The 27,768-nt window shown below is 40.4% G+C and overlaps 1 protein-coding gene across 1 annotated transcript; it reads right to left on the reverse strand.

The window, feature by feature from the left end:
• Positions 1–966: 966 nt before the first annotated feature.
• On the reverse strand, positions 967–27,340 carry LOC139734066 (poly [ADP-ribose] polymerase tankyrase-2-like). Its single transcript, XM_071644881.1, has 22 exons — positions 27,151–27,340; positions 24,047–24,271; positions 23,437–23,645; positions 22,384–22,478; positions 20,423–20,560; positions 19,570–19,685; positions 17,771–17,892; positions 16,000–16,091; positions 15,020–15,098; positions 14,019–14,190; positions 12,930–13,012; positions 11,844–11,995; positions 10,901–11,066; positions 10,043–10,262; positions 9,161–9,270; positions 8,220–8,342; positions 7,080–7,628; positions 6,232–6,450; positions 4,757–4,937; positions 3,693–3,879; positions 3,132–3,288; positions 967–2,850 (listed from the first exon to the last, which is right to left on the reverse strand). The coding sequence occupies exons 1-22, from the start codon at positions 27,338–27,340 to the stop codon at positions 2,791–2,793; spliced, it is 3,645 nt and encodes a 1,214-aa protein (XP_071500982.1). The 3' UTR covers positions 967–2,790.
• Positions 27,341–27,768: the final 428 nt, after the last annotated feature.

The following is a 27,768-nucleotide window of genomic DNA, read 5'->3' on the forward strand; positions in this document are numbered from 1 at the left end:
GAATGTGATTAAAGTCTAAAAACTATTGAGTGGATATATACTGGGCACCTGCAAAGTAGTACAAGGTGCTCCTGTTACAGCAAACACAGTTATAAAGCAATTTTGTTTAATACAAAGTAAAAATTCAGGACAAAAAAATAATACTCATTAGAGTCTAAGGTGCAAACCTTCGGTTATTACAAAGTTTTGATATAATGGAAGAAAACTGCCGGTCCCAAGGACTTTGTTATAATGCGAGTCTCCTGATGTGTGGTGAGGAGAGATATATGTTTCAGCATGAGCCATACCAAGAAAGAAATTTGAAAGGTATACTCATATTGCCATCCCAGATGTGGCCTGCCACAACATAGGAGTGGGCAACATCTCCAAGACATGAACATTTGCTCATTAAAACATACAGGGAGAAAATAGTACAGTTGAGGGCTCATCGCTCGTACATTATAATTACATCTACTAAGTATAAAGAATGTTGATTAAGTATGAGCAAGATTCTCTCTATTTTAAAAAAAATGTACACATTGGTTGCATGCATGATATAAACAAGATTAAGTCACCTAACTTACACTACTTTCATGTTTACGTGGATCTTGTCACACACAGATTTGACAGGGAAATTGTCATGGTCACCACGGCAACATGAGCTGGTAATTATTTCATGTATTCTGGTCAGCTGAATATTCATAATTTAGAACCAAAGGCTTGTACTTTAAGTAGGGAATGGCATATCACTCGTGCACATCGGCGAAAAAAAAGAAAAAAAAAGACACAATGAAGAAATATCTGACCTACATTCAAGGCATGCCACGAAACAAATCCCCCATCATCATGAGGCTACTTTTTGTCCATCTAAAAATGTGAAATTAATGACTTTTCATGGATCTGAAACACATAGGGTACAAGCAGCATGACCACATTATATCATTAAAATGGCTACACATTGATATCAATCATATGTGACTGCCCAGCTCAAAACTCACAAAAATTCGCAGTTTAGTATTCTCTGTAATGGACCAAAATATGTCATTTTGGTTGACTGACTCAAATTTTTAAGTTTTCATACCTAGGACAGTAATTATTTTCTGTACCTTCTAACAAAGTTTTGCAGTTGAAAATAAACCAAAATCAAGATATTGGCAGTTTATGTGGATCATATTTTTTTGGACAGGCACTGCTTTCGCTGGGAAAGAGAATACATTTTCACAACATGTCTGAATGATCCTATTCTTTAAATCCATCTTTTTCCTTTTTCTATAAAAACTAGACCTCCTAGCTTTCTCTTATTTACCTCAGTTTTTGAATGGGTCAGGACGGTCCCATTTCTACAAGTTATATGTCATTTCAAAGCTTAGAGCTTACTCTTTAAAACTATGTAGAAAAGTGGAAATTCATCTTGGCCTACTTTTTGTGGGTTTTGAGCTGGTCTGTCACATATGCCTTCAGAGCTGATTTACCAGCATCTAAATAGCCTATCACTATATTTCCCATTATGCTCTGACTTTGTGTATGTGGTATATCTGTTTCTCTAGTATCGTTGCCTCTGGCTTGGATAATTTCTTCTTTCATCTCCTGACTCCCATGTCTGAAATGCTCTACTTTCCTGTCTGCTAAAAAGATCTGATTTTTTGGACTGGTGAAAGTTTTGTCAAAGTGGTAGTTGGATATAGCACCAGATGTAAAGAGTAGGGAGCTTTAGATTTTCGCGATGTGGACGTTCAGTAGGAAAAAAAAGCCTGTTCTGCGTATGTGCAAAATTGTCTATCAAAATTGATCTCAAGTTGTACGAGTTCTCACTAAGCGTTCTAGGCCATTTTTGCGTCCACTCAATTCACGATGCAGAGAGCTACTTGATGCAGTGATCATGTGGCAGCGCCATTGTACTTTACATAGGCTGCGTCCTCGTGTAATCTACAGCTTCTTTGCAACACAACACCGGGAGAGCGGAGAACAGCTAATGCAATCAGTGTCTCAACGTCTGCGTCGCAAATCTAAAGCTCCCTATTGTTACAAAATGTGGGGGAAGGAAGTGATTGATAACAGACATCAAATACATTGTTACAAAATCACAACACCAGTAAAGAAACAGAACACACTGCATTATAGTTGCTTGAATGGTAGCTTCACATCATTTTCTTTCCCTACTAGTGGCAGCTTCATGATTATTCCCCTTGATTAAATCACTGGACCACAGACAGAGTTATATATTATACAAACAAACTTTACCGACTAATTTCCTGTACAGAAAGGCAATGAATACTACTACTCCTCAATAAGGGCAGATTAAGTGTCTCTACAGGCAAGATGGAACATGTCCGGCCCAAACTTCCCAATGAGGCAGTTGTCCAATGGCATGACTAGGTGTGGATGGCACGACTGAGTGGAACAATCCTTGGTTTGAAGTTGTTCCACAATGCAAAGGATGCTTCTGTTGCAGGATCTCCCTGTACAACCAGCAGAGCGCTCGAATTAACGTCATTCACATTATGAGCACCTCGCAGGTGGGAACTCTTGAAAGTCACCCTCAGAATCCAATGCCTCACGACTACGCTCACCCTCCGCTTCTGGCTCTCATGTGTAGGTGGGATTTCATCGCAATGATTCATGGCCAATGGAGCCCTGACCTTCAAAAGATGGAAACGTCTGCCCTCCGGCCTCCCAGCAAACACAGTTTTATGATCCCCAACATTGGTGGAAGGGAGGGAAAAGTTCGTGGGAACTCTTTATTGCAGCTGATCCCCTCTCAGTTCGATGAACGAGTCTAATCCAACTCCTCTGTTCCAGACTCAAGCGGGCTCACTTGTCTGTGCTGTCGGGCTTCACAATCTGGAATGTGATGAGGTATTCCGGAAACGCCTGCCAAGAGAAAGAGGGAGTAGAAAGTAGGAGGACAGTTTTGCAAATGATGCGTTCATTGTGCCATTATGAGAATAGCAACCAGTGAATATTTTCATAGACACTCTATTGTGTCCCCCTGTAAGACCACATACATTGTACAAGAATTTTCACTGACATTTACTTAGCCTCCCACTCCTGAAATAAACTAGTTGAATAAAAGATTATACTCTTGTAGGAAAGAAAATGAGAGAAAAGGAGAGAAAATGTGAATAGTGGAATACCACACTACACTGGTTTACCTGTTCTCCCCTGTAGATGACATATTCTGCATATGCCAAGCCTCCCACGCTTGGCCTGCCGATGACTGAGTGATGACCTGGTGGGGCGTGAGCCATCTTCATGGCAGAGAATTGCAGGAATGCCTTCCCAAGAGTTACCCGGCAGAACAGCAGTTGTCTAAGTGGGTGGGTGGGGCAAAAAGACGAGAAATTGACATTGAGAGTGATAATCATAACAGAGTGTTATTTTTGTCTTCCTCTGCCATGTTTCTACAACACATATGGCTTCAGCTTTTGTATTCATCTTTCATGACAGTGGTTATCCAAAATATGTCCCTACACACTTCCAGGACTGTCACCATTTATAACATCACAATCAACTAAGTTTTAAAAGCAAGCAGGGAAATACTAAAATGGCACAAACAATTTCTAAATCAAGGAGCTCTTTGCATTCTCTTATCACAACAAGAACAATTAGGACACTAAAGGTTGGGCACACACAAACACAGCCATGATTTCAGACCACAAGACAACGAAGGTAGATCCATCAACAGGATAGCACAAATTGACACAATCAATCACCTGTGACAGATGTAACAGGACCTGTCCTTGTGCGATGGACACCCAGTCCCCCCACCGATGCCGTAGACGTACTGGTTGCTCTTGGACGAGTCCTCGGCGAAGTAGATGCCGGCACCAAACATGCCTCCAATGTAGGCATGTCGCTCGTCAAAACCTTTGTTGACGATGGCGTTGATGAAGGGTGAGCCTGCAGAAAATGACAGAGCAAGATTGGATGTCATGTAACACTGTAGCGCCTGAAGCTGATGACATGCTTTCACTTATAGGATTGCAAGTAGGATGATTTGACTCAGTTCCTTTTTCATTTTAGTTTCTTGTACTGCAGCCACACCACTGCATACTACCTGGCTCATTGTAATTTTGGTAAGTCAACACATCTGATTAACCAGCTTCATGACACACACAGTGACATTACGCCACAGAAGAAAAACAGATTAAAGGTCAGGTTTACCTATGGGAGCAGTGATTTAAAAAAAATGTTCAAGATATCACTTTTGATGCATACGTATAGGTCAGTTGTATCACAAAACATCCTACCATGATATAGAATTTTTGCAGTAAAGCCTAAAACATAAGTAGATATCACCATTTTTCTCATTAAACCATAACTGTAGATGGTTTAGTCTGGAAACATTTTTTATTATAACTATTGTTCACATTTTGTATATTTAACAGTACTTAACATCGATTACACTGGTTCAACTTTTTACATTGGTTGTTTCTTTCCCTAACTCACATTTTGGAACAATTCTGAAGTACTACTGCTGGGTTTTTGTTTTATCTGTAAATGGTAAATTATGCCTTTAATCTATTTTTCTTCTTCTGTCGTATGATGCAATACAAGGGGGAGGTCATTGCCTCATAGGTTTAGAGTCATCTCACAAACATTGAGACCACTTGCAGTAACATTCAGTAACATTCACATCCCCTTTTCCTGTGGACAAGACATCCTGCTACACAATAGCACGGCATCACAAATATTGCCACTTACAGGTAATCAGAAGGTAATTTGGGATGTGCTGACATAGGACAATGAACTAATTTGCATAGAGACTAATGCTTACCGTGGAACAGCATCCTCTCGTTGTCATGGTTGTGGTTCTCCTCGGAGACCTCCTTCCGCCGGTGCTCGTAGCGGTCCCACAGCTTCTTGTTGCGCACCTTCTGAATCTTGATGATGTTGTAGCGGTTGAATATGCCCCCAGCCTGGCCATTGTCCCTGTGCTCACGTATTGTATTCTGCATCTTTGGGGTGGAAAACATAGACAAAGGAAGGGTTGATGTGGCATCCTGAAATGAAGGTGATCTGAGCTCTGAAACGAGCAGCTGAGTGCCATTACCATTTATAATGGGTATTTGTGACCCTGCATCACAAAACCAACAAAAAGTCGCCAGACATGGATTTTTAGTTAAGGGCAGATTCTGAAATAGCAGACTCTAAGCTTTGACATGATATATAACTCATTACAAATGGACTCTGCTAACCATCTAAATATTGGAAAGAAAGCACACACTCTTGAAAAGTATGAACTGAGAAAAGAGGCTCTGAAGTACAGGGTCTCTATTCAAGCTCTTAATCTTTACCAGACCGTGCTAGCTGTGTGATGAATGGGACAAAAACAGGATGTAAACCACTGGAGCAACAATAATTAAGGGATTATCAGATTAAGCTGAAATGGAGCATGCATGCTCTATTAACACATTCTGTCCATGCTTATTGTCAACTTTCAAAGCAGTAGTATTATCTTTTCCAAAGTTATTAGAGTTGAAAGTGAAGAGTGTGCAAAGGATTTTCAAGAAATGAAAAAGGGGCTTCTAAGACACACCTTATCTCACTACTTTACAAAAGAGGGTCACAGAAAAACTTCGGAAAACACACTTTCCCATTCATTTTATGATCCAAAAGTTAGGAATAATGCAGAAGAATAGCTCTTTCAGGAAACATAAAAAACTCAAGATTGCCTTAGTTGACCAGTTTCACCTTTTTCAAGTTCTCACGTAAAATCAAGGCGTGCGACTTTTTGTTGGTTTTGTGATGCACGGTCACATTTGGTGTCCTTGGTTCCACTGCATGATACATTGTGGGCATACATGAAATAAGCTGTATCAACATTGCCATTCCCCCCCCCCCCCCCCCAAGAAGGTACCACATACACATCCAATATTATGGCTAAGTAAAGCTAATCTGGCTCACTCACATTGCTCCTACAAGTTTTTTGCATTTTAAAACCAATTTCTTTGCAACTGATACATCTCTGATTCAAAACCAGATTTTTTTTTTTTTTAAATGACGGTGTTTTTACAGAGCATCCTTGCTCTTATAAACGGCCTTTGGAAACAGCAGTAATAGGCCATGAATTGGATGTGAGTTTACTACGTGCCTACCTCTAAACCCAAGTCCCCCCCCCCCCGAAAAAAAACCTCCAACAATAACAAACATTTATGACAGCACCAATTTGATAATGCAATGAGGTTAATAATAACAACAACAACAACAACAACAACAACAACAACAACAACAGAGAAATAATCATAGTACCTCATCGGCCACAGACTGATATTCTTTGGTTTCTGGAAGCATGTCAATGAGGGTGGATCCCTGATGATTGGTGTGGATGGCGAGGTGAAGATTGGCCCCACTCTGTCCTCCAAGGAGTCTCTCCACCCCCTTGATGATCTTGTGACGGTGTCCAAAGGCATTGATGCCTATCTCCTTCAGCTCCTCATGGCCCATCTCCACCAAGACATCCATGGTTATCTAAGGACGGAGACATTGGCAAAACCATGACGATGAATAGTCTTCCATCTGGTTGCTTGTATAGCAACCTCCATGAAATACATTCTAGTACCCTGGTACTTGCGTGATAGACGCACTTACAGTGTATTCACTTTCGTCTGTGACAAGGAAACTGGTTGCAGAGTCTTCAGTGACCCATCTCACAGCTATAGTTGAAATCAGTATACAAGATACAATACACAAGGTTATGCACTACCGTAGTAACTCACAAGCTGATTTCTCAGGGAAGAGTAATCCTTTTACTCAGGTTTTCATTCAAATTATGCTTCATGATCATTAAGAGACTTTACCGAGAGAAGTTTAAAGGGTGGCATCATAGTTGCTGAAAGATCGGGCATTTTGAAAATCTTCATGCAGTTACCTGCATCGCATGATCTGTTGGTTGGCAATCCATCAACTACTTCTTCTAGTTTCTATTGTGCCCTACCTTGTCCTGCAGATTTCAGGAAGACCCAGGCATGGATTCGGCAAAACCTCATGTCAAACATGATCTATGCTATGAAAAGCTTGGCTTACTTGTTGCAACTTAGCTCATTCCATGCAGAAATGGTGGTCACTTCAGCTTTATAATTTTTGAACTCTGTACTCACCTGCTCCTTCTCAAATATATCCCTCAAGTGATCAAGCTGGAGGTTGCTGAGGAAGGCTCCCACACTGATGTCCATGGGGTTGTTCCCCTCCACCGCCCCTCGCTCAAACTTCATCACGCTGTCTGCGGGCAGCGACTGCCCCACGGCACCCACCATCCCGGCACCGCCAATGGTTCCCACTACCGCTTTGCCCATGCCACTGTTGGCTCCACCCACAGTGGTGCTCAGCCCGCTGCCGACACCTCCCAGCATGTTGAGTCCACTGCTGGCACCCACGTTGGTGCTCCCCACGACCGGCGCCGAGGCAGGTCTGAAGTTGGTGGTGGGCGGTGCACTGACACCCATACCGGCAGTCCTAATGCCTGGGTTAAGAGTCTGAGGGTTGGGCGTGGTGGGAGTGGTCGTCGGTGCTGGGATTGATGATGGAGACCTTATGGCTGTCGGAGGAAGCGCATCCACTAAGAGGGAGCGGACATCATCAGCTGTCGCGAGGTCAAGGGGCGTCTGCCCTTCTTGGTTCTTCATCGTTGGGTCAGCACCATGAGCAAGCTAATAAAAGAAAAGTATGGGATTTCATTGTGAGTATACACACTGTATATGCTGAAGATAATCCTACATTTGCACTCCCTGTCCCTCATGTTAGGGACAGAATACTCATGCCTGTAAATATTTTAGAGAACATTAGGACAACTGTATGAAGCTGTTATGCTGCTCAGCTGGTGTAAGAAATGTGCTCTTCACTTCACTGTCTGACACAACATTGATAAACGATGATCTATCTCTGTACATTAACTGTCATTCTATCCATAAGATAGACAGTAGTTAATACTTTTCATTGCTCTCGTTTTCTACTCATATTTAAAGAACTGAACGCATATTATAGAATGACACATCTCTTAATACAAAATTATGCCTAATGGACAAAGAAAAGCGATAGTAGTCTGGACAAATTACAGCATTCTCTTTGCAAAGGGAGCACACCAAAAAACACTTATTATGCACATGGTAACCCCCTTCACAGCAGATGCGAATTGGAAACATCTCTTCAATGTTCTAAAACAGTAAATTACACTCATTGCATGACTGTGAATTGCTGCATCTATCACAAACAAACACAGAACTATGACACTGAAGACTTACAAGTAGGGCACAAAGTTGCGTTCTGCCTTTCTGAGCTGCTTCATGAAGGGGTGTGAAATTCCACCTGTCTACGGCATTAACACACGTCTTGTGTTTGATGAGTAAGGCAGCTATGTCCAGATGCTGCAAATTAAGGAGGACATGAGTGGTAATGTAAACGCAGACATTTTTATGCAAGTTTATCATTTTTTTTTTTTTTGTATTCTGCTGGGTATGATGAATTTCATGTGATTTTCATTTTGCGGACGGTCATGACAACTGAGCAAGTACTTCAAACAGCTACCCTCTGCCACATAGCATGTCCGACTGCACAGGGTAACCAGTCTGCATTATGACAGCACATTCACTAATGCTACAAGACTAGCAAATGTGAAGAAAACTACAAATAACATAACAGTTATATCCCTACAATAAACCTACCTACATATCAAGGATATGAACTCTTTGATATTATCATATGTGTACAAGCAAAATAAATTTCACTCACTTACATTTTTACACTATTTTCATGTTGCATTAAATGTGCAAACATTTCCACACAATGAAAATTTCAATGTTTAAAGTAATCAAAATAAAAAAAAGGTGTAAGATTTGCATCACATGCACATCGTAATTGCTGATACGAGGTTTTTTCACACTAAAACTGAACATTTCCAAAGAAATTGTTCCACTGCTTGCAGTGGTAATACAATGTATAAATCATTAATATACATTCAAATCTGCAAATAATTGTAAAGATATCAGGCGGCTGCTATCACCAGTCTTTCAATCTGCAATTATACCGTATGTCTTGTATGGTGCACTATCTCACCGAGCTTCTCACATACATGCTGATAAGGACAATTGGTGTGGATATCAAATAATTTATTATGCTGAAGACTTGGAAGAAACATTTCCCTAAAATGCTAGGTATGGAAGAAGCAGGGACGTGGTCAACTTACTCCATAGGAGGACGCATTGTGGAGAGGAATGAGACCGCCCTTGTCTCTGGCGTTGACGTCAGCACCGTGTTCAAGGAGGTATTCTGCCACCTCCACATTGTTGTAGCCAGCTGGATGCAAGAAGGTGGAACAACATGGCAGTTCAGTGGGTTGCATCAAAGGGAAAGACAGCAAAAAAACTCAGCATGATACAAAAACAAGAGAATCAAGACTTTTTGCTGCATGTAAAAAAGCTGTCAGTGAAGGTCAATTATATCTTTCAGACCAAACACCTCATCTGCATGGTATAGAGGCACACAAGGTAGGTTTTTGGAATAGTTTGTTTTCCTTTGTTCTGGATCTTAGAGACTGTACAGTGCTGGTTGAGGTGAAGATTCAGGTTTAAAACATTTTTGGTGAGATAATGAGAAACCTCTTATGCAATATGAAAAAGCATGTAATTTCAAGAAAGATTCAACGTTTATTTGATAAAAATTGGCCTTGAAATGGCTAAGATATCCAAAAAGTGATCCTAATAAAATTGATAGGCCACGACTTTTATTAGGATCTCTTTGTTTTACTTGTTTTTAGATATCTCAGTCATTTCAAAACCGATTTTCATCAAATAAACTTTTGATTCCACTTAGAATTGTAGGCTCTTTAACATTTCATAGAGTGGTTTCTAATTATCTTGCAAAACGTTACAAGCTGAATCCTCACCTCAACCAGTACTGTACAGTGCCTTTAAAGGACATGTTGCTATCAAGAAAATGTGAGATGGGATATTTCTTGTGAACGGTATAAGAGGCATCTGTAAATTAATCAATGTTAAATTCCTCAATGATTATCAATATCACTATCCCATCACCAAAATCCACACAACATCAATGACTGGATGATTACCGGCTAGGTGCAAGGGTGTGGAGTTCCTGCCCTGCGAGTCGCGACAATTGATGTTGTCGGGTGTGACCAGCTTCTGCACCCTGGCCAGGCAGCCCTTCTTGGCAGCATCAAGGAGGGCGGCTTCGCCCCTCAGGAGGTCTTGGATGTCTTGATCTCCGTCCTTCACAAGGTTCAGTGGGGTATGGCCATCACGATTCTTCTTGTTCACATCAGCCCCATGCTGAGAGAGAGAGAGAGAGAAAGGGCATGTTTTGAGGGGTATGGTGTTCAGGTTTGCTCAATTTTTTGGCTTTGTCTACAACAAAATTGTCATGGAATCCACAGGCTCATGTTAAAACTGCACACTAAATAATTATTTTTAGATATGAAAGGGGAAAAAAAATCACACTTCAACAGTTACAGTCATATTTTCAGTATATGTGATTCTCCACAGTGTGTGTACACCAATAATTAAGGTTACCTGATATCATATACTGAGAACATGAAATCACAAATTTCATTCAAGGGGACAGTGATTAACAAAACCATGTAAAGCTCTGAAATACTTGAGCAATAATTGGGAATTCTAAGTCTAGCACAAGGAAACCAGGGATACAAATTCTTATTCATCCAACTATTTGAAGCAAATGCTATTGCAATCTCGGGAAAATTTTTCCACGAAAATTGGAGCAATGTGAGCAGTTGTCATACAAAATTCAAAGATGTTTCAAATGGCAAACCGACATTGTACAAGTTCGGCTATTATTACTAAAACCCAATGCATTTGTATAGCCATCAGGCTAACTCAATAGAAGCTCTGCATTATGTAAAACAAAAAACAAAAGTGGCACAAATGAGATCAGACCAGGGAAAGCACACCTGAAGGAGCAGCTTGCATATGTCGTATTTCCCCTTTGCTGCCGCCTCGTGGAGCGGCGTGAACTTCCACAGGTCTGCCGCATTGACCAGTGCGCCCCGTTTGAGGAGCAGTTCGGTCACCTCGTAGTGGCCAAAGGAGCAGGCATTGTGGAGAGGAACCAGACCACTGTGGGAAAGACAGAGACAAAAAGATGCGCTCATACAGGCTTGGTGAGTACCATACTAAACAGCACTGCTCACTGTGAATCCTCACATGTCTTCTGGAAATGAGCGTTTTCATTACAGAAGCAATCATCATTGATATAATATCTCTGACATTATAACTACAAAAGAAATCATTGACAACCTAACACTACCAGTACACTTACATACAAATGATGCTGTAACCTGACTAAAGAGCTCTTTAAACAAAACATCTACATCTCTTCTACTCATGCTAAATTAAAAGAAAGGAAAACAAAAGCACTATAATCACAAAAACATTTCATGAACAAGATGCATAAGACATAGTTCTTCCATATGACAACTAAGTAAAGAGAATGTCTTCATATCTAGGAATACATCTGTCTGAGAGTTGAAAAAAAACTTGGATATTATTTAATCTGGACATCTAAAGAAATCACGACAATTACATCACTGGTACATAGACCATAGCCTTGAAGAAAGAATCCCATCAGGAATAGAACGACACAGGTAAGTGATAAAATTTAATCACACCATAAAATGGGCACACACACAGCTGATAATCTCAACTGGAATCAAAAGTTATCGACGAGTGTACGCTTCGATGCACACACTCGCTGACCAGTGCTAATTATGGTTTTCGATTGTACCCCGGTGGGCACTGAATGAATCGGGCCTCACATGAATCCCAACACTACCGCGTCTCTCAAAGAAACTGGCGTGATGACAGTGAGCAGAACGGTATGGGAAAAAGCTTTACCCTTTGTCCTTGGCATGAACGTACGCTCCGTTGGTCAGCAGGTACTCCACTACGGCCACCCGGTTGTAGCCGGCGGCGAAGTGCAGAGGGGTGGAGTGCCTGCCCTCCTTGTCGCAGCAGTTGACCAAGTGTTTGCTGGTTTCCACCATCGCCTGTCAGGATGCAGCACAGATGCAGGGGGATAAACAGAGAATGAGAGTGAAAAGAGATTAAAAGGTATTTCCATCATGGCAAACATGGAAAACATGAAAAGAGAAGGCAAACATGGAAAGCACACACACTTCCATACACAAACACTTACCCCCCCCCCCCACACACACACATATATATATACACACATACAACACAAAACACAAAACTAAAGTCATGCACAATCTGCACTGCTTTGTGCATGGTGAATGAGTAGTTAGATAAATGGCTGAAGGAGTACATAATTGAAAAAGATAATTGAAAAAGTTACCAAAAAAAAACTAAATCTACACGGAATCAGCATGAATAAACAGTAAATATCTAAATAAACAATTGAATTAATAGTACTGTTCACACACTAATGGGCTCATATACACATTTTGCATCTTCTGGACATGATATTTTGTCTCCTTGCTACCTCCACAGTTGCCTTACTTCAGGCCTGACAGTTTAAACAGTGTGACCAATGCTAAACCTGACGGACATGCCTATAAAAGGTCCCAAATATGATACACAAAAAAGGTCATGATGACTACAAAGAGCTTACGACTGTTGAGCGGTATTCCCCATTACAAAACGATGAAGCAGATCCTAATTGAATGCTTGGATGAGAGCACACACATGACCAGGCAATTATTTGGCCAAACGCATATTTTTGCTTATGACCGGTCATAAGTAAAGTATGATAGGTCATTAGCACGTTCATGTTGCCATGCTGACTGAGTGAGCTTTCGTTGTTTTTGTTTACTTGCCAAAATGGCTGTTGTGGATTTCAAAATGCCTGTTTGATATATATATATATTTTTTTTTGAGCAAGGATTCACTTCATCATTTTATACAACAAATAACAAACATTATTTTGCGTGGGCATTGATACATTAACAGTATACTCCTTACCTTCATGGTGTCTAAATCTCCAGCTTTTGCGGCCTCCAGAAATTGCATGGTGTCGTCTGTCACTGACAACCTTTGGTCTTCAGCTGATGACAAACAAATTGATGGTGGGAGAGAGAATTGATTACTGGAGGATATATGAAGTTCTTATACTTCTATCCTTCTCAATATTCTTATATATGATGTTTGGAAAATTAATACCAAAACATACACACTGTAGATCAATCCATGGCAATACATCACGGGGGGTCAGCAGTAGCCACATACCATTTAACTAACACTTGCAATACAATTTACAGTCATACAGAACATGTAACACCTGCTTCAACAACTTTTCTTTTCTTTTGCACATATGGTCTTGTTTATCCATTCTTTTTTTCTGTCTCTCTATCTCTTCTACCATGAATTGCAATTCAAGTTGTCTTTCAAAGATGAAATGAGGTGAGAAATACTCTAACACATATTTTTCAAGGACTACCAATATTCTAACTTGGCGCTGTGTCATTTCTTTCATTTAATTAACATCGAAAAATTTTCACTCACTCACGACAGAACACTGTAGACCCCTATATACGAACATCCACTTGCAACAAATTTGTAACGTGATCTGTGACCAAATGCACCTGTTCAGCAAACTATGCCAGTGTTTCAGAAGTTATAGGAAGTGCTTGTACAAGGAAAGACCAGCATTATAATTTGACATTAAATCAAAATTTACGCTTTGAAGAATTTGATAGGAAAACAGGATAAGTACCATTTGTAAGCACTCTAAAGCAAGTCCCTCATCAGGTAGAGCAAAACAAAACCTTTCAAGTGATATTTCATTTGGGACATTAACAAGAAATATTCTTGAAGTTGTGACTAAAAATATCCGATATTTTCTGATCACTTTCTATGTTTGTTTTTTTTTTAGCAGCTTTAATCACAATCATCTCAACTTAGCAAGAATGGAGTTAACTCCTTCTGCAATCAAACTCTTCAAATGCACACAACACGCATGGACACACACACTCAGAAGTTAAATGCTTGACTCTACAAAATGGATATTCAGGAGAGACAGCAGTGAGAGATAGGCAGGTTGACGCAACTTACCCTGGAGTATTTTCTGGATGCCGTCAGATGCCAGCTGGCTGGGCGTCAGTCCCTGCCTGCACATGGCCCCCGTATCAGCCCCATAGGAGAGGAGGAGCTTGCAGGCCTCCGACAGGTCATCCCTGGCAGCGTGGTGGAGGGGGGTCTGACCCAAGTTGTCTGTGGAATTCACCTGAGGGAGGACATGGAAATTGAAGAATCAAAAGCAATGACAGGAAGGGGGCTAGAGACAGTGCAGCTCTTTGTTACACTTGCAGGGTTGCCATTTTCTGTTGATAATAGCACAAAGTGATGCACATTAACAAAACAAAACAAAAAAACAAGAAAAAATGCATCTTTTACAGGCGTAAAACATACATTGATGATGAGGAATATTGCCTATAGTAAACATGCTAAAACAGAAAAAAAAAATCACCAAAATATCATTTAAAATGTAATTTTTATGAAGAAAAATCACAATTAATATGGTCAAATACATTCTAGCTGGCAGTTCTGATCCATATTTGACAAGAGGTTTAGCACCCGTGTTCTTTAATTCTCTTAATTGTGTTCTTTACTTTCCTTAATTCTCTTCCTGATGATGCAAAGACAAACACTAGAATAGCCACTGTAACTGTTTTTCTCCTGGAGACAAGCTCTGAATTACATAGCTAAATCACCTTCATATTGACATGATTTCGTAGGGCAATAATATGGTGTTGCTTTTACAATAACAACTTATAATGAGATGCAATTATTACTTTTATTCTCAGCAAAATCACATACTAGTGCCGGAAAGGAGGATGTTTTTCGTAGAAGACATATCTCATGTGTGAGTTACAAACTGCAACCTTACTGGTATATCAACAGATCCCTTCATCAAAATGTTGTGCACTGAAACCCTTCATCTATGTGAGCACTGATCTCATGAGTGAGGGTACAGAACATCACATGCAGGAATTATGAGGAGCATGCAAGAGATGATGTGCTCAGCATGGACATGCCATTTGTGCCACACCTACCTTGGCTTCATGCTTGAGCAGGATTTCCATGACGTCGAGGTGGGACTTACTGGTTGCCACATGCAAAGGACTCAAGCCACTGCACAGAAAAATCAAAAGGAGGTAATACTGATAACTCGATCGGAAACATACAGACAAGCTCCCCATTACAGTGTGCTCTTTTGGTTGTAACCTTGTTTCATGTCCGACTGACAATAAAGTTATTTCAGGTCTAACAAAGCTGTGATTCACTACTAGTTTACAATAGCTATAAGGTGGCGATACAATGTGTCACAGAATTACAAGACCTGTTTCGTGATTTACTGACCATTGATTCATTTTAGGTGCGACACAGCTGTGACTCACCACTATCTTTAGAACAGTAAGATTCACTCCTGTCTGAAACTACAGCAAATTGTTCACATAACAATGAATATGGGAGGTGCAATATAGAAAAGGCTGCCTCTTTTATGATTTAGATTACCTAGTAGCTGACATTTTAAACATTCTGGAGAGATGAGCAAAGGAATCTAGCTACAGACTATGAAGCTTATTATGAATAGAGTTAAACATCACATCATATATATGTGGAAAGAGACTAGAAAACTTAGAACTTATACTCTCAGAAGGACACATAAATTAATCTTATTACATTCCATACACAGGCGTGAAGAAAAAATCTTTCGGGAAAAAAAAATTATATATTTTTTATTCATGCCAAATGGAAAGCTACTCAACACCTACATCACACAGAATTGTCCATTTGTCTTACTCTACACTTTTACAGTTCAAAACTTTTTGTGCATGTGTGTCTGATAGCTTCCCCAAATTTTCATTATCTACGTCCTTCATTTCTCCATTTTCACTCAAAGCAACATAATACCAGGATGGAATTTCGCTTTAATATGACAAATCACATCAAACTGGTGACGATATATATGTGGGTTAAAAGTAGATCAATCTCCACATCAGAATGAAAGAGGAGAGCAGCTGTTGCGTACTCGCTGTTCTTATCCAGAAGATTGGCTCCCTTTCTGATGAGGTGGTCGACGACCTGCCGACGCTTGGGAAACACAGATGAGGAGGCACAATGCTGTATAACAGGCATATGGGAAAAAAAAGGAGACATCACAAATTGCTCTTTGAAAAGACTGGCAAAGAATGGGAGAGTTAACACAATCTGAACTTCAGTGGACCTTATCTCTTGGGCCACAACCACATACATAAATACAAGTTTGTACCACAAACCTACCCCCTTTGGTTTGTAGAAGTCCACATGGACATGTACTGTAAATGCTTAGCTTCATTAGCACGAGAGGTGACCCTTGTAACATGAAATCACAATGAAAACATGTATGACAGCACACAAAATTTGTTTACAATATGATAGTGTGTGAATTGGCTAGTGCAATCGCGATCGACCAACTAAGATATATTTCATTTCATTCCATGTATATACAAATATGGACTACTTCTATTAGGGGCATTGTTGATATAATTCCCGAGAGGGATCTCAACTCCATGCCATGACCCTCAAAGTAAGCTCCTCAGGTCATAGCATGGAGTTGAGATCCCGTGGGGCAAATAATATTGACAATGCCCTGAAAAGCAGTTCATATATGAAATCATATAGCATACTGTATACGCTATATATTTCGCGGGGGTTTTATTTTCGCGAATTTCGCGAATCAGAGCTATTCGCGAAATTAACAACGCGCGAAAATATTACCTTCCAAAATGAATCCCTTGCCTTGATGATACGAACATTTCAGTACTAGTATACCATGTCAAGGCTTACCGAACAGACCATACGTCCATGTCTACTTTAATACGAATACTGTAGAGAGCCAATCCATTGCGCCACAATGTTACAAACGCGCGGCGTGTCACCCTTGGATTACATGTACCGTATTAGCACTAGCTCTTGCGTTTGCATGCCGCTACATGTCAATTTTAGGGGCGGGGGCTTCGATCGTACGCTCCAGCTGGTTGCCGTTGAATTTACTCGTACCCCTCGTACCACTCGTCAGAAATCTAGCGCGATGGACTTAACCACTTCAAAAATGTTGAATTCTAACTTACTATTTCGCAGAGTTTGGTAAGTTTTTTTCATGCAGCGCATAGCTAGTATCATTCTTATTTGCTAGTAAGATGAAAATTCACACTTTCTTTGCCACTTCATATTTTCTCTGGTCCCCCAATCGCGAATTTAACCACTCGCGAAAATGTGTGACAGCGGCAATTCGCGAAAATTTATGTACGCGAAAATTATAGCGTATACAGTATTAGATTGGGTGACAATGTCTTCCCGAAACATCTCCCCAATTGGCTCATATGTTTAATAATACCATGGTAATCATACTTTTGGTCTATAATCCAGCTCTTATGACCTCTTCAACACTCTAGCCCTATTTGCATAATGAATAAAAAAAGAACAATAATCTGAATTGAAAGATGCAAAACTGGCTTCATGATTTCCTTTAAAAATAATGAAAAACATCCTCATGCAGGCCAATGGCAGACTTGTGAGGTGATGACATCATTACCTCATTTAACAAATTTGCTTAAATCTATTATCACTAATCTTTTACAACAGGCGAAACTAACAGTTCCATATTTTTATCATTCCATGCCAGATTTTGAAGGAAAGAAAATCAAAATTGGGCTTGTATAATTCAAGTTTATCTAGAGCAGTCAAGTGGAACATGGAATGGAGTAGGGCTTTAACATGTGGCTTGTATGGGGTGAAGCCATGTCAGCTACCATACTCACAAGGGGTGTGTCCATGGTGTGAGGGTGCTTGAAGTTGACCACGTCTGCTGAGAGTTGTTTCTTGACCTTCTGGAGGTCGGCCTGTCGACAGGCTTCCAGGACCTGATGGCCGCGGAACTCATCTGTTTTCCACATCATTATCAGAAACAAAACAAAACGAGAGAACAGATACGTGATACAAGAATGAGGTAAGGGCAACACTGATATCCACTTTTCTCTACACCACTTGGGAAACTGCACATTTAGTTTCCTGTTCACACAACAAATGAACATTGTACAACTTGTATTATGTACAAGTAAAGTTTTGTATAATGTGTTATTTGGGCACGATGACACACTATATTCACAATTTGTGACACCTTGAAATTTGGAACAGCTGCTTAGAGTAGACTCATATACTATGGACTACGCACGACATACACACTGCAAAACTCTGACAGAGCTGCGTCACTGTGTCATTTGTGTCATTGCAAATCATAGGAATCACAAACAAATGTACCCATCATATTTCTGGGGCTAACTTTTTGTTTGAGTGAAAAGAGTGTATGGGATATACTACTCATATGTGATAGACTTATCAAAATGTAATCAAATTGTCATTGCAAAGGATGCATTCATTTATTTTCATGTGTAAATACCACACCGCCAACATGTAGCCACTGCTGCCAGTTTGATAGTATGCAACAATCTTTTTCTTAAATTGAAGACTTTAAGCTGCATCAAACCAAGACATAATTGGCTACAATACAAATACAAATACTATCATAGCTATATAACATTCTGATGCTTTTTCAATTTATTCACACATACTAAATAAAGCTTTAATTTGGTGAATCAGTCTTAATTTTGAGTCCTTAAAACAGTGAATCAAGATCTGACTGATTACTTAAATAATTCAGATCCCAGTAGGAAATCATGGATATGAGGGAACACACACACACCGAACCCAGAGTGGCATGATAAAGTCCAAGCTTGATTATCTGGCCATCTCTTATCCAGACTTCTCTCTCTATCGTCAGGATGTCTTCATGCAGTGAAGACATCCTGACGATAGTGATTTCAAAATTACAAAAAATTTCTATGAAACTCTTAAGATTTGCCTATAATATTACCAACAGAAACAACTTTTCTACATTTTACATTAGAATGCTTCAATTTCTGTAAATAACGCACTATAATTGAAAGTAGTTAGCATAGATTACACCACAGTTGTGGTGTAAGCTACCACTGGATCTGCAGGTACATGTGATGTACACAAACGTTGTTTTTTTCATTTCTAGAAGAATCACTTATCCAAACAGGCGCTGGTCCCCCAACATGGCCGGGTCACAGAAGTGGGACTGTACATTTCATGGTTTCATGAAGAGTAAAGAGCAGTCCTAAATCTATTTCAGGGCACCCATGCAGCAATACATGTAAAGGTAACACCCAGCAAGAGCAGGCATTTCATGTCGTAAGGACATCATAAGCACTCTCTAGGCTTATGACAACATGGTCAAGTGGCCAAAAAAAACCAAAAAAAAAAAACCCAAAAAAGATTAAAATGTATTTCTGCATGAGATGAGAGAATGGTGACAAAGCCCATCTGGGTCCACAGTCAACCTCGCTTAAGTCGCATCTATTTGGACTGAAGAAATAGCTTTGACTTGTAGAATTTGACTAATCAGGAATCAATAATAACAGAATATAAAGAGAAGAGGACTTGAAAAGACCTTCAACTTAGGCGATTATTTGACTTATGCGAAGTCCACTTTAAGCAAGGTTGACTGTACATCAAAAAGAATACTCGTTGAACTCACACTGAAGAGCATCCTTCAGTTCTCTTGTTGGGGCTGCATCAACGGCGCTCTTGGAGTGGCAGTTCATGAGGAAGGGATCGGCACCTTGGCTTAATAAATAGGAGCACACCTCCACTCTGCAAAGACACAACAGCAGTGACAGAGAGACTGACAGTCAAACATACGCCAGTACCAATGTTTGAGAGACCAAGGTTGAGAAATTAACTAGGGTTTTTTTTTATATTTTATGTGAGAGATACAGGCTAATGAGCATGCAAAGTAACATTAGGGGAGGAATGGAAAAAGATGGTTATAGAGTTGAGCATCACATTTAAACATGATCTTTGGAAGATGCTTGTTCATGTTCTCACAATAAATAATCACAAAAGTTGATGACCCTAAATGTCTTGGCTGAGAAAAGGTCTATCTGCACATCATATACCATACAAATGTTTCTTAATCATTGAGTGCTAAAAACAGAACAAAAAAAAAATTAAGTGGACTGCAAGATTCTCCCTACACATTACGGCAAGCCATTGTAGTCTCCTTAATACCTGCAATAAAGTTGTGTGCGTTTAAGCGATTGTACAGTGTCAAATTTATAAAATCATGTAGCGCTATTCCTGACTCCTCATGATAGTGTGAGGCTTCGTGGATGACTGTAATCTTTGATCGACATCCTTTCACAGAAATTCAAATATACTTCACAGTCTGCAATATACAGTGGTTTCGTGGTAAAAACAAAATCGTAGTGAAATTTCTGTGCCATAACCTCCTTCTAGTTCTATCTATCATGCCTCATGTAAATGAAAAAATAAAAAATAAAAAGAATTTTGATGAGCCTCTACTGTCAGCGTGCAACAGCATGACTCACCTTGATTTTGAAGCCGCCTCATGCAGGGGGCTGAACTGCCACAGGTCCACTGCATTGACGCTAGCACCATGCTTGATTAACAGCTGTGTCACTTCGAAGTGGCCGTAGGAGCAAGCATTGTGTAGGGGCACCAGGCCACTGAAATCAAACAAGATAATCAAAGAGTTCACCATCAATTAAATGCAATAGCATTTCATCTGCATACAAGACATGTAATTGAGTTCTGTTTTATGAGATACATATGGAAAAAATATATTTACACTACAACTGAAATTGATATGTTTTTCACGAATAGACACAAAAATATATGGTTTATGCTTCTGTCTCGTTTTTCCTGTGTTTGTTTTCTTATACGCTGGTGAGTGATGAACATTAAGTCGTTAATAGGCTTTTTTATCAAACATGATATGCTGACAAAATTGTACAGTGAAAGCACACAAAGATAAATGAACAAAAAGGAAGAGTGTACTGTAGCCCCCTATCCCATGTACAACCATACAGAGTTTATTGTGTTACTGGTGTATCTAGTTGGGGCCCATCTTTAAAAGATGCTTGATGCTCAATGCAGGAACAATGGGTAATTGTGTTGTCGGCAACCTTACAATAGAGGAATGACGTGAGAACACACAATTGCTGATTGATCACCAATGATCTGAAACGAGTGTGCCAATACAAAGCACTCGATACTCGTGGGATATACATGTAGACATTATATTAATGATCAGCCTGTGCATACATACACACCCATACTGTCATTTGCACAGACTTCCTGACACATGTGAACCAACTGCTAAGAACTCCAGTGATGACTGGAGCCGATATTCTGAGTGAAAGTCTGTACCACATACACTGCTTTAATACTACTAAAACTAATGTAGTGAACAATTCCTTCTACGCTTTCCAACCTCTCCATAGATAGCAAATAGTGATAGATACAGTGTGATAGCATGTAAATATAGTATGGGATCCTGTCTAGAAGCATACAAAGACATATTGTACATGTATTATTCTTTCAGCTCACCACAATCATTTTTTCTTTCTCTCTTACAAAGTATTTGCAAATCTGTTCATTTCACATGATGATAATAGCAAATCAAGGGGTACAAGTACACATGTGGTGATACCAGCACTGATCTTCACAGTGTAGGATATGGGTAATCACAGTATAGGCAATGCCAGAAATTATAGCATCTCCACTTTAAATCTGATCTGGCCATGATGTTAGGAACTGTTTAGACTATGGACGTATTTGCGCTTGTACTAGCTTTTTGTCTTTTGGTTGGTCCCCCAAATAGCACAATAATATGGTTGTATGTAACAGATTAACCCTAATCGGAGGGGGGGGGGGATGATTCTCTAATGTGAAATGTAGGAAAAGAAACCATGACACAATGGGCATGTACAATATACATGCACCTCATCTTTTGATATGTAGCTTTTCTTGGATGTGCAACATCCAAAACCATTGTACCATTACCCCGAGTATTATATTTGCTATATTTGTAGAATGTACTTGAGACATATCATGTGCAAAATATTAGAAATATTTGTCACTCCGATTTTTATTCATTGGGGTCAAAATGTAAATTTTAAAGAGTATAAAAAAAAATATAATAACTTGAAGTAGACTAGCCGATCACCCAATTCTTTCAATCAAACGATTACAATATCAATATTTTTTTTCCAAAATATGTCTTGAATGATTGTGATATGCAACACATGTGCAGGCGTGCATTTACATTGTACTTGGGTTGATACCTCGCTAACCGATTGACATGGAATCCCAATATCATTTGTAAAAATGTACACATATAGCTAGAACGTACCGGCGCTTATCTTCTAAGCCACGGCTCAAAATTATTGATTGGTTAAATGGGGAAGCAAATCACTACAAAATGCTTCTGTGAGGCCAGGCATCAACTTGCACATATCATATTCGAACAAGGTCAGAACACACTAACCCTTTGTCTTTAGCATGCACGTCAGCACCCTGCTGGAGGAGCATCTGGACGATGGAGATACGATTGTAGCCAGCGGCGAGGTGTAACGGTGTGGACTGAAAAAAAAAAAAAATATGAGAAAAATTATGGTGTGACATTTGATGCACATACACAACTTTAGAATCTGACTTCTCATACCACACAGATGTTTTACCCTTGTCTCTCTCCTCTGCTATGAGTTGGTTTGGGATATGCATGTATCCATCCTCTCCGAACCTGGATTATATACTTTCCTGTTGTGCCCGATAAACATCACATCTTTTCATCAATCAATTCATCAATTTCTTATGAGTATGTATGTAAGAGAGACAGACACTGTGTGTCAAATGGGTATGAATGTACAAAGGTGTATGTCAGGAGTGTGTGTCTTCATGAAATACATGTACTCTGACCAGACTAAAACAAACAACTCTACCCCCTATCCCCCCCCCCCCCCCCCCCCCTTGAGAAAAGAAGAAAAAGAAGAAGAGGAAGAAGCAGAAGAAATATCCCCAAAATGGGACAGCACAGGTTGAGAAAATCTGAAAGAAATGAAACTTTGGTCTTACCATTCATGAGCATCTATGGAAAATAAAACAAGTTTGTGCTGACGGATACTGTTGTACCTGCTCATAGAGCAATTATTTTGTTTTTCAGAAAAGCACAACAAAATAAAAACAAACTAACTGGCCTGAATTCACAAAGGAAGTCTCAATCACATCTGTGGCTTAAATTCAGTCCATTGACTAAAACTAGCACAAAATAGGTGTATCTTGCACATCAATATGCACATGTCCACATGCATGCATTATTGGATGTCTGCTTGTTCACCTGATTCGTTGAGCCCATTTACTCACTGTAAATTTACATATAATCCACAGGTTTTAAAGTACCTTCATGAATTCTAGCTGAGTTTAAAGGGAGAACATCTGTACATACAGTAAATGTAGTGCAAGCAACACACATCAAGAAACACTCATTTTACTTGTATCATAATACGAGTATCATATCATCATAAACAAAATTCAGACATACCCTTCTCCCATCACTGGCATGGCAGTTTACATTTAACGGTGTAAGGAGGGACATCAACTTCTCTTCATTGCCACTTCGCGATGCTTCCAGCAGTTCATCTTTCTTGTACTCTCCTGTGAGTACTGACCTGGCAGGAGGATCAGCTAAATCAAGGGGGGTTTTGCCATCTGTATTGCGTATATGTGAGTCAGCACCATTTTGTAGTAACACTGCAAAAAACACAACACCAATAACAACAGGTGGGATTGTAGCAGTTTGACCATGAAATCTGATGCATTAACACAACTACAGTAATACACAATCTCACTTTAAATCATGTACAACTGACATCACAATTGACATGGCATGAAATTGATGTAATGTTTATCTGAACAGTAGTGAGAGATCAGCTTTCTTTTTTGTTCCCTATTAAATGATTGTATGAGAGTCAAAAACATGATGGCTATCTTAAACCCTGAAAACTGATAAATAGGACACTACCATCATTCTTGTTTTAGCATCTTCAAAAGATCTGGCAAAGATGTGGGCATGCTTTTTGCTTCTCAGAATTTGCAAGCATCTGCTTTAGTAAAGCAGGTTTCGTCACTGTCTTTCAATGTGATGTACTCACCTATACAAACATCAATTTTGCCTTTGATGGCCGCCTCATGAAGTGGAGTATAGTTCCAGTTGTCTCTGGCATTAGCGTCAGCCCCGTTTCTGAGGAGGAGTACGACCACCTCAGCGTGACCAAAGGAGCAGGCATTGTGGAGTGGTATCAGTCCACCGTCGTCACGGGAGTGAACGTTGGCACCATTCTGCAGTAAAAACTCTACCACATCCTTCCTGCCAAAACCTGAATGAAAGTGCAACTTGGTGAGAAATGTAAGTCTTCCAAACAGATACTTGGCATGCCGTAAAATTTGGTGAAAGGCAAATGGAAGCAAACAAAGAACAGATAAGAAGAAAATAACACTACAAACTGCATTAGGCCTAGTGCCAAATTTAAATCCCAGATCGCTATTTCTTCTTCTACAAAGCTTTTCATCAAAGTCTGTTCAGCAACTGGATGAGGGTTGTGGTGTAGTGTTGCTAACAGTGCAGTGGATTGACCCATTTGAATTCTAAAGTGAAGGGAGTTACGAAATTGGTCGTTTCGTCGACAAAACAACCGTTTCGTTAACTAAATTATCATTTCGTGGATGAAATGTGCATTTATTTTTAGTTACAATATGTTGTCATTTAGTTACAAAATAATCATTTCATCGACGGCATGACTGATTTCGTAACGAAATATTCCATGCGACACTTGGCGTTCCATGGTTTTTGCCCATGGTTTAAACCATGGTTTCATTTGTAAATTTACCACCTTTGTGAATTCAGGCCCAAGTGTCCGAAAACTGGTGGTTTTACTCCAAACTTTTACATGTATGTTGTCTCTATTGTCCGTACTGATGCCATTGAAATCTTACTTACAAAACTATCTATGGGTAATGCTACAAATTTCCAAAGAAAAGAGAAATAGTGCTGTTCAAGTGTATTGTCAATAGAGGGAAGGGGTGTTGGTTTCAAAATACGGTGCAACTGAGCGGGTCAAACCCACGCATTCAAAGCAATTATCTTCAGCCTAACGAGTAACGTTAGATCTTGGATAACTGCGACCAGCAGCCCCATACGCATAGCGTAATGGGGCTGCGGACTGTAGCATTCAGGATCGTGACTAGGTAGTATCCCGCCCAAATATTAACTTTAAATCGAAAAATTTATTCAATTTGAAGACTTACCAGTAAAGCTGAAGTATTGACAACAGGGTTCGTGCAACGTTTGGTTCTGTCAATAGACCCTTTCTGTTCGAATTGATGACTTAATGTGACTCGGTCGAGAGAAACCTGGGAGAGCCACACTAAATTGACGGCCAGCGCATGCGCACAAATTTCTAATCCTTTGACTGGATAAGATGTCTGTGTGCGCATGCACTGGCCGTCAATTCAGTGTAGCTTTCCCAGCTTTCTCTCGACCGAGTCACATTACATCATCAATTCGAACAGAAAGGGACTATTGACAGAACCAAACGTTGCACGAACCCTGTCAGTCCGGGAAACCCGCTCATGAGGACCGCTCCCGCGTACGAGGACTGCCCCGCCTCATGAGGACCGCCCCCACGCACACACGTGTTTTGATGGGCGCTCTGCATCGGTTGATTAAAACTCGATTTTTGAAAAAAAAAAACGGATAGGATTTTTTCTTCTTTTCATCATGGATAGTGGACATGTGTGTGTAACAAAAAATCACCGTGCAAAGTTGCGACAATTTATACGTCAGATGTGAGATGAATAGAAGTGAATAGGGGGCCTCATGAGGCGTTCCCCCCCGGGCCTCATGAGGCGTGGGGGCGGTCCTCATGAGTCAGGGCAGTCCTCGTACGCGGGAGCGGTCCTCATGAGCGGGTTTCCCGGACTGCTGTTGTCAATACTTCAACATCGCACTGGTAACTCTTCAAATTGAATAAATTTGTCGATTTAAAGTTGATATTTGGGCAGGATACTACCTAGTCACGATCCTAAATGCTACAGTCCGCAGCCCCATTTACGCTATATGTGTATGGGGCTGGTGGTCGCAGTAAGAATAGATCTTGGATTTGGAAGTTGGAGCGCGTGTGTAGATTTACCGCAAATCACATTTTCAATGCGCGCTGGTGAATTCAGAGTATTTTCTTTACATCATACATCAGTTCGGGAAACCCACTCACAAGGGGGGCCCCTCCTTATAAGTAACTCGTCCCCCTTATAAGTAACCCCGTCCCCCTTATAAGTAACCCCCAGGGCACCCCTTATAAGGAGTCTCCACGCTTTTTTGCAATGCAACGCGAAAATGAAAGGACTGCGGCAATTCGCTTGATTATGTCCATAAAGCTTCACAAGTTTCCTAGTTACTCACGAAATTTGAGCAAAATCGGTTTGAGGCATCATATCTAAAATCATGGATTTAAATGCGATGTCAAACGACCCATGCGAATGCTGAAATGCGAGCGATTACTGGCGTGAGTGTCGCCAGGCGCGGCGGCGCGGCAATGCTTGAGTGCAGACGTGGCGACTGAGTACGGAGACATTCGTACTCAGTCGCCACGTCTGCACTCAAGCATTGCCGCGCCGCCGCGCCTGGCGACACTCACGCCAGTAATCGCTCGCATTTCAGCATTCGCATGGGTCGTTTGACATCGCATTTAAATCCATGATTTTAGATATGATGCCTCAAACCGATTTTGCTCAAATTTCGTGAGTAACTAGGAAACTTGTGAAGCTTTATGGACATAATCAAGCGAATTGCCGCAGTCCTTTCATTTTCGCGTTGCATTGCAAAAAAGCGTGGAGACTCCTTATAAGGGGTGCCCCGGGGGTTACTTATAAAGGGGACGGGGTTAGAACTACTCTACTTATAAGGGGGACGGGTTACTTATAAGGAGGGGCCCCCCTTGTGAGTGGGTTTCCCGAACTGACATGTGAGTAAAACTTTATTGATAGAAAAACATTAGTATTAGGGTGTCGATGTGTTGGACACCCAACTATAATCAATGTGGAAGTTGCTAACTTAGTTGTGCAACTACAACTTGGTCGCACGCCCATTGGCAAGGGCATAACATATAACACGATTTTCAATACGTGCGACTATGGTAATACTAACGTTAGTAATCTTTGTGCTGAACAAGAAACAGATCGTCAAAACAATATGTCATACCTGCGGCAAAATGTAAGGGAGAACTCTTTCTCCCAGAGGTATCTCTTGCATTCACATTGGTCGGAGAAACAAACTTCTTCACTCTAGTTAAATCACCGTTCCTGCATGCCTCAAACAGTTCACGATTAGGTTCACTTTGACTGCTGCTACTTGGCAAAAATGACGACAGAGGTATTCGTCTCGTCGCCATATTTGCAAGTAGGGTCTGCCGCTGCGCGCTGCGCGCATGTGCACACTACTTGCACTGTACTGTCGAACACACAGTGCATGCAGTAGTGGGCCATGGGAGAGTAATGTACTGAAATCTATTGTTGTTGTTGTTGGGTACTGCTAGCTTGTGTTGGTGTTCCCAAGCTTTCTTCCACACTAATAGTCGTACTATCCAGCCGTTTAATCATTATGTCAGCACTGTCGTAACAAAGATGATCCATGATTCCATCGTTATAAGCTGTTATATCATGAAACCTCCCATTGTCACCATAAACAACTAGTCTATAGTCCTTGAATTTATTGCAAATTGATAATTGGTCATTAGACCGTCATTAGACCAGTAATTGCAGGGGGGGGGGGGGGGGGGAGGGTGGAGAGACGGAACATTGAGCTATCGTCCATGAATCA

The sequence above is a fragment of the Diadema antillarum genome, unplaced genomic scaffold (assembly GCF_040938485.1).
Source record: "Diadema antillarum isolate AM-2024a unplaced genomic scaffold, OU_Dant_1.0 seq00000508_RagTag, whole genome shotgun sequence".
NCBI classification, from domain to species: domain Eukaryota; kingdom Metazoa; phylum Echinodermata; class Echinoidea; order Diadematoida; family Diadematidae; genus Diadema; species Diadema antillarum.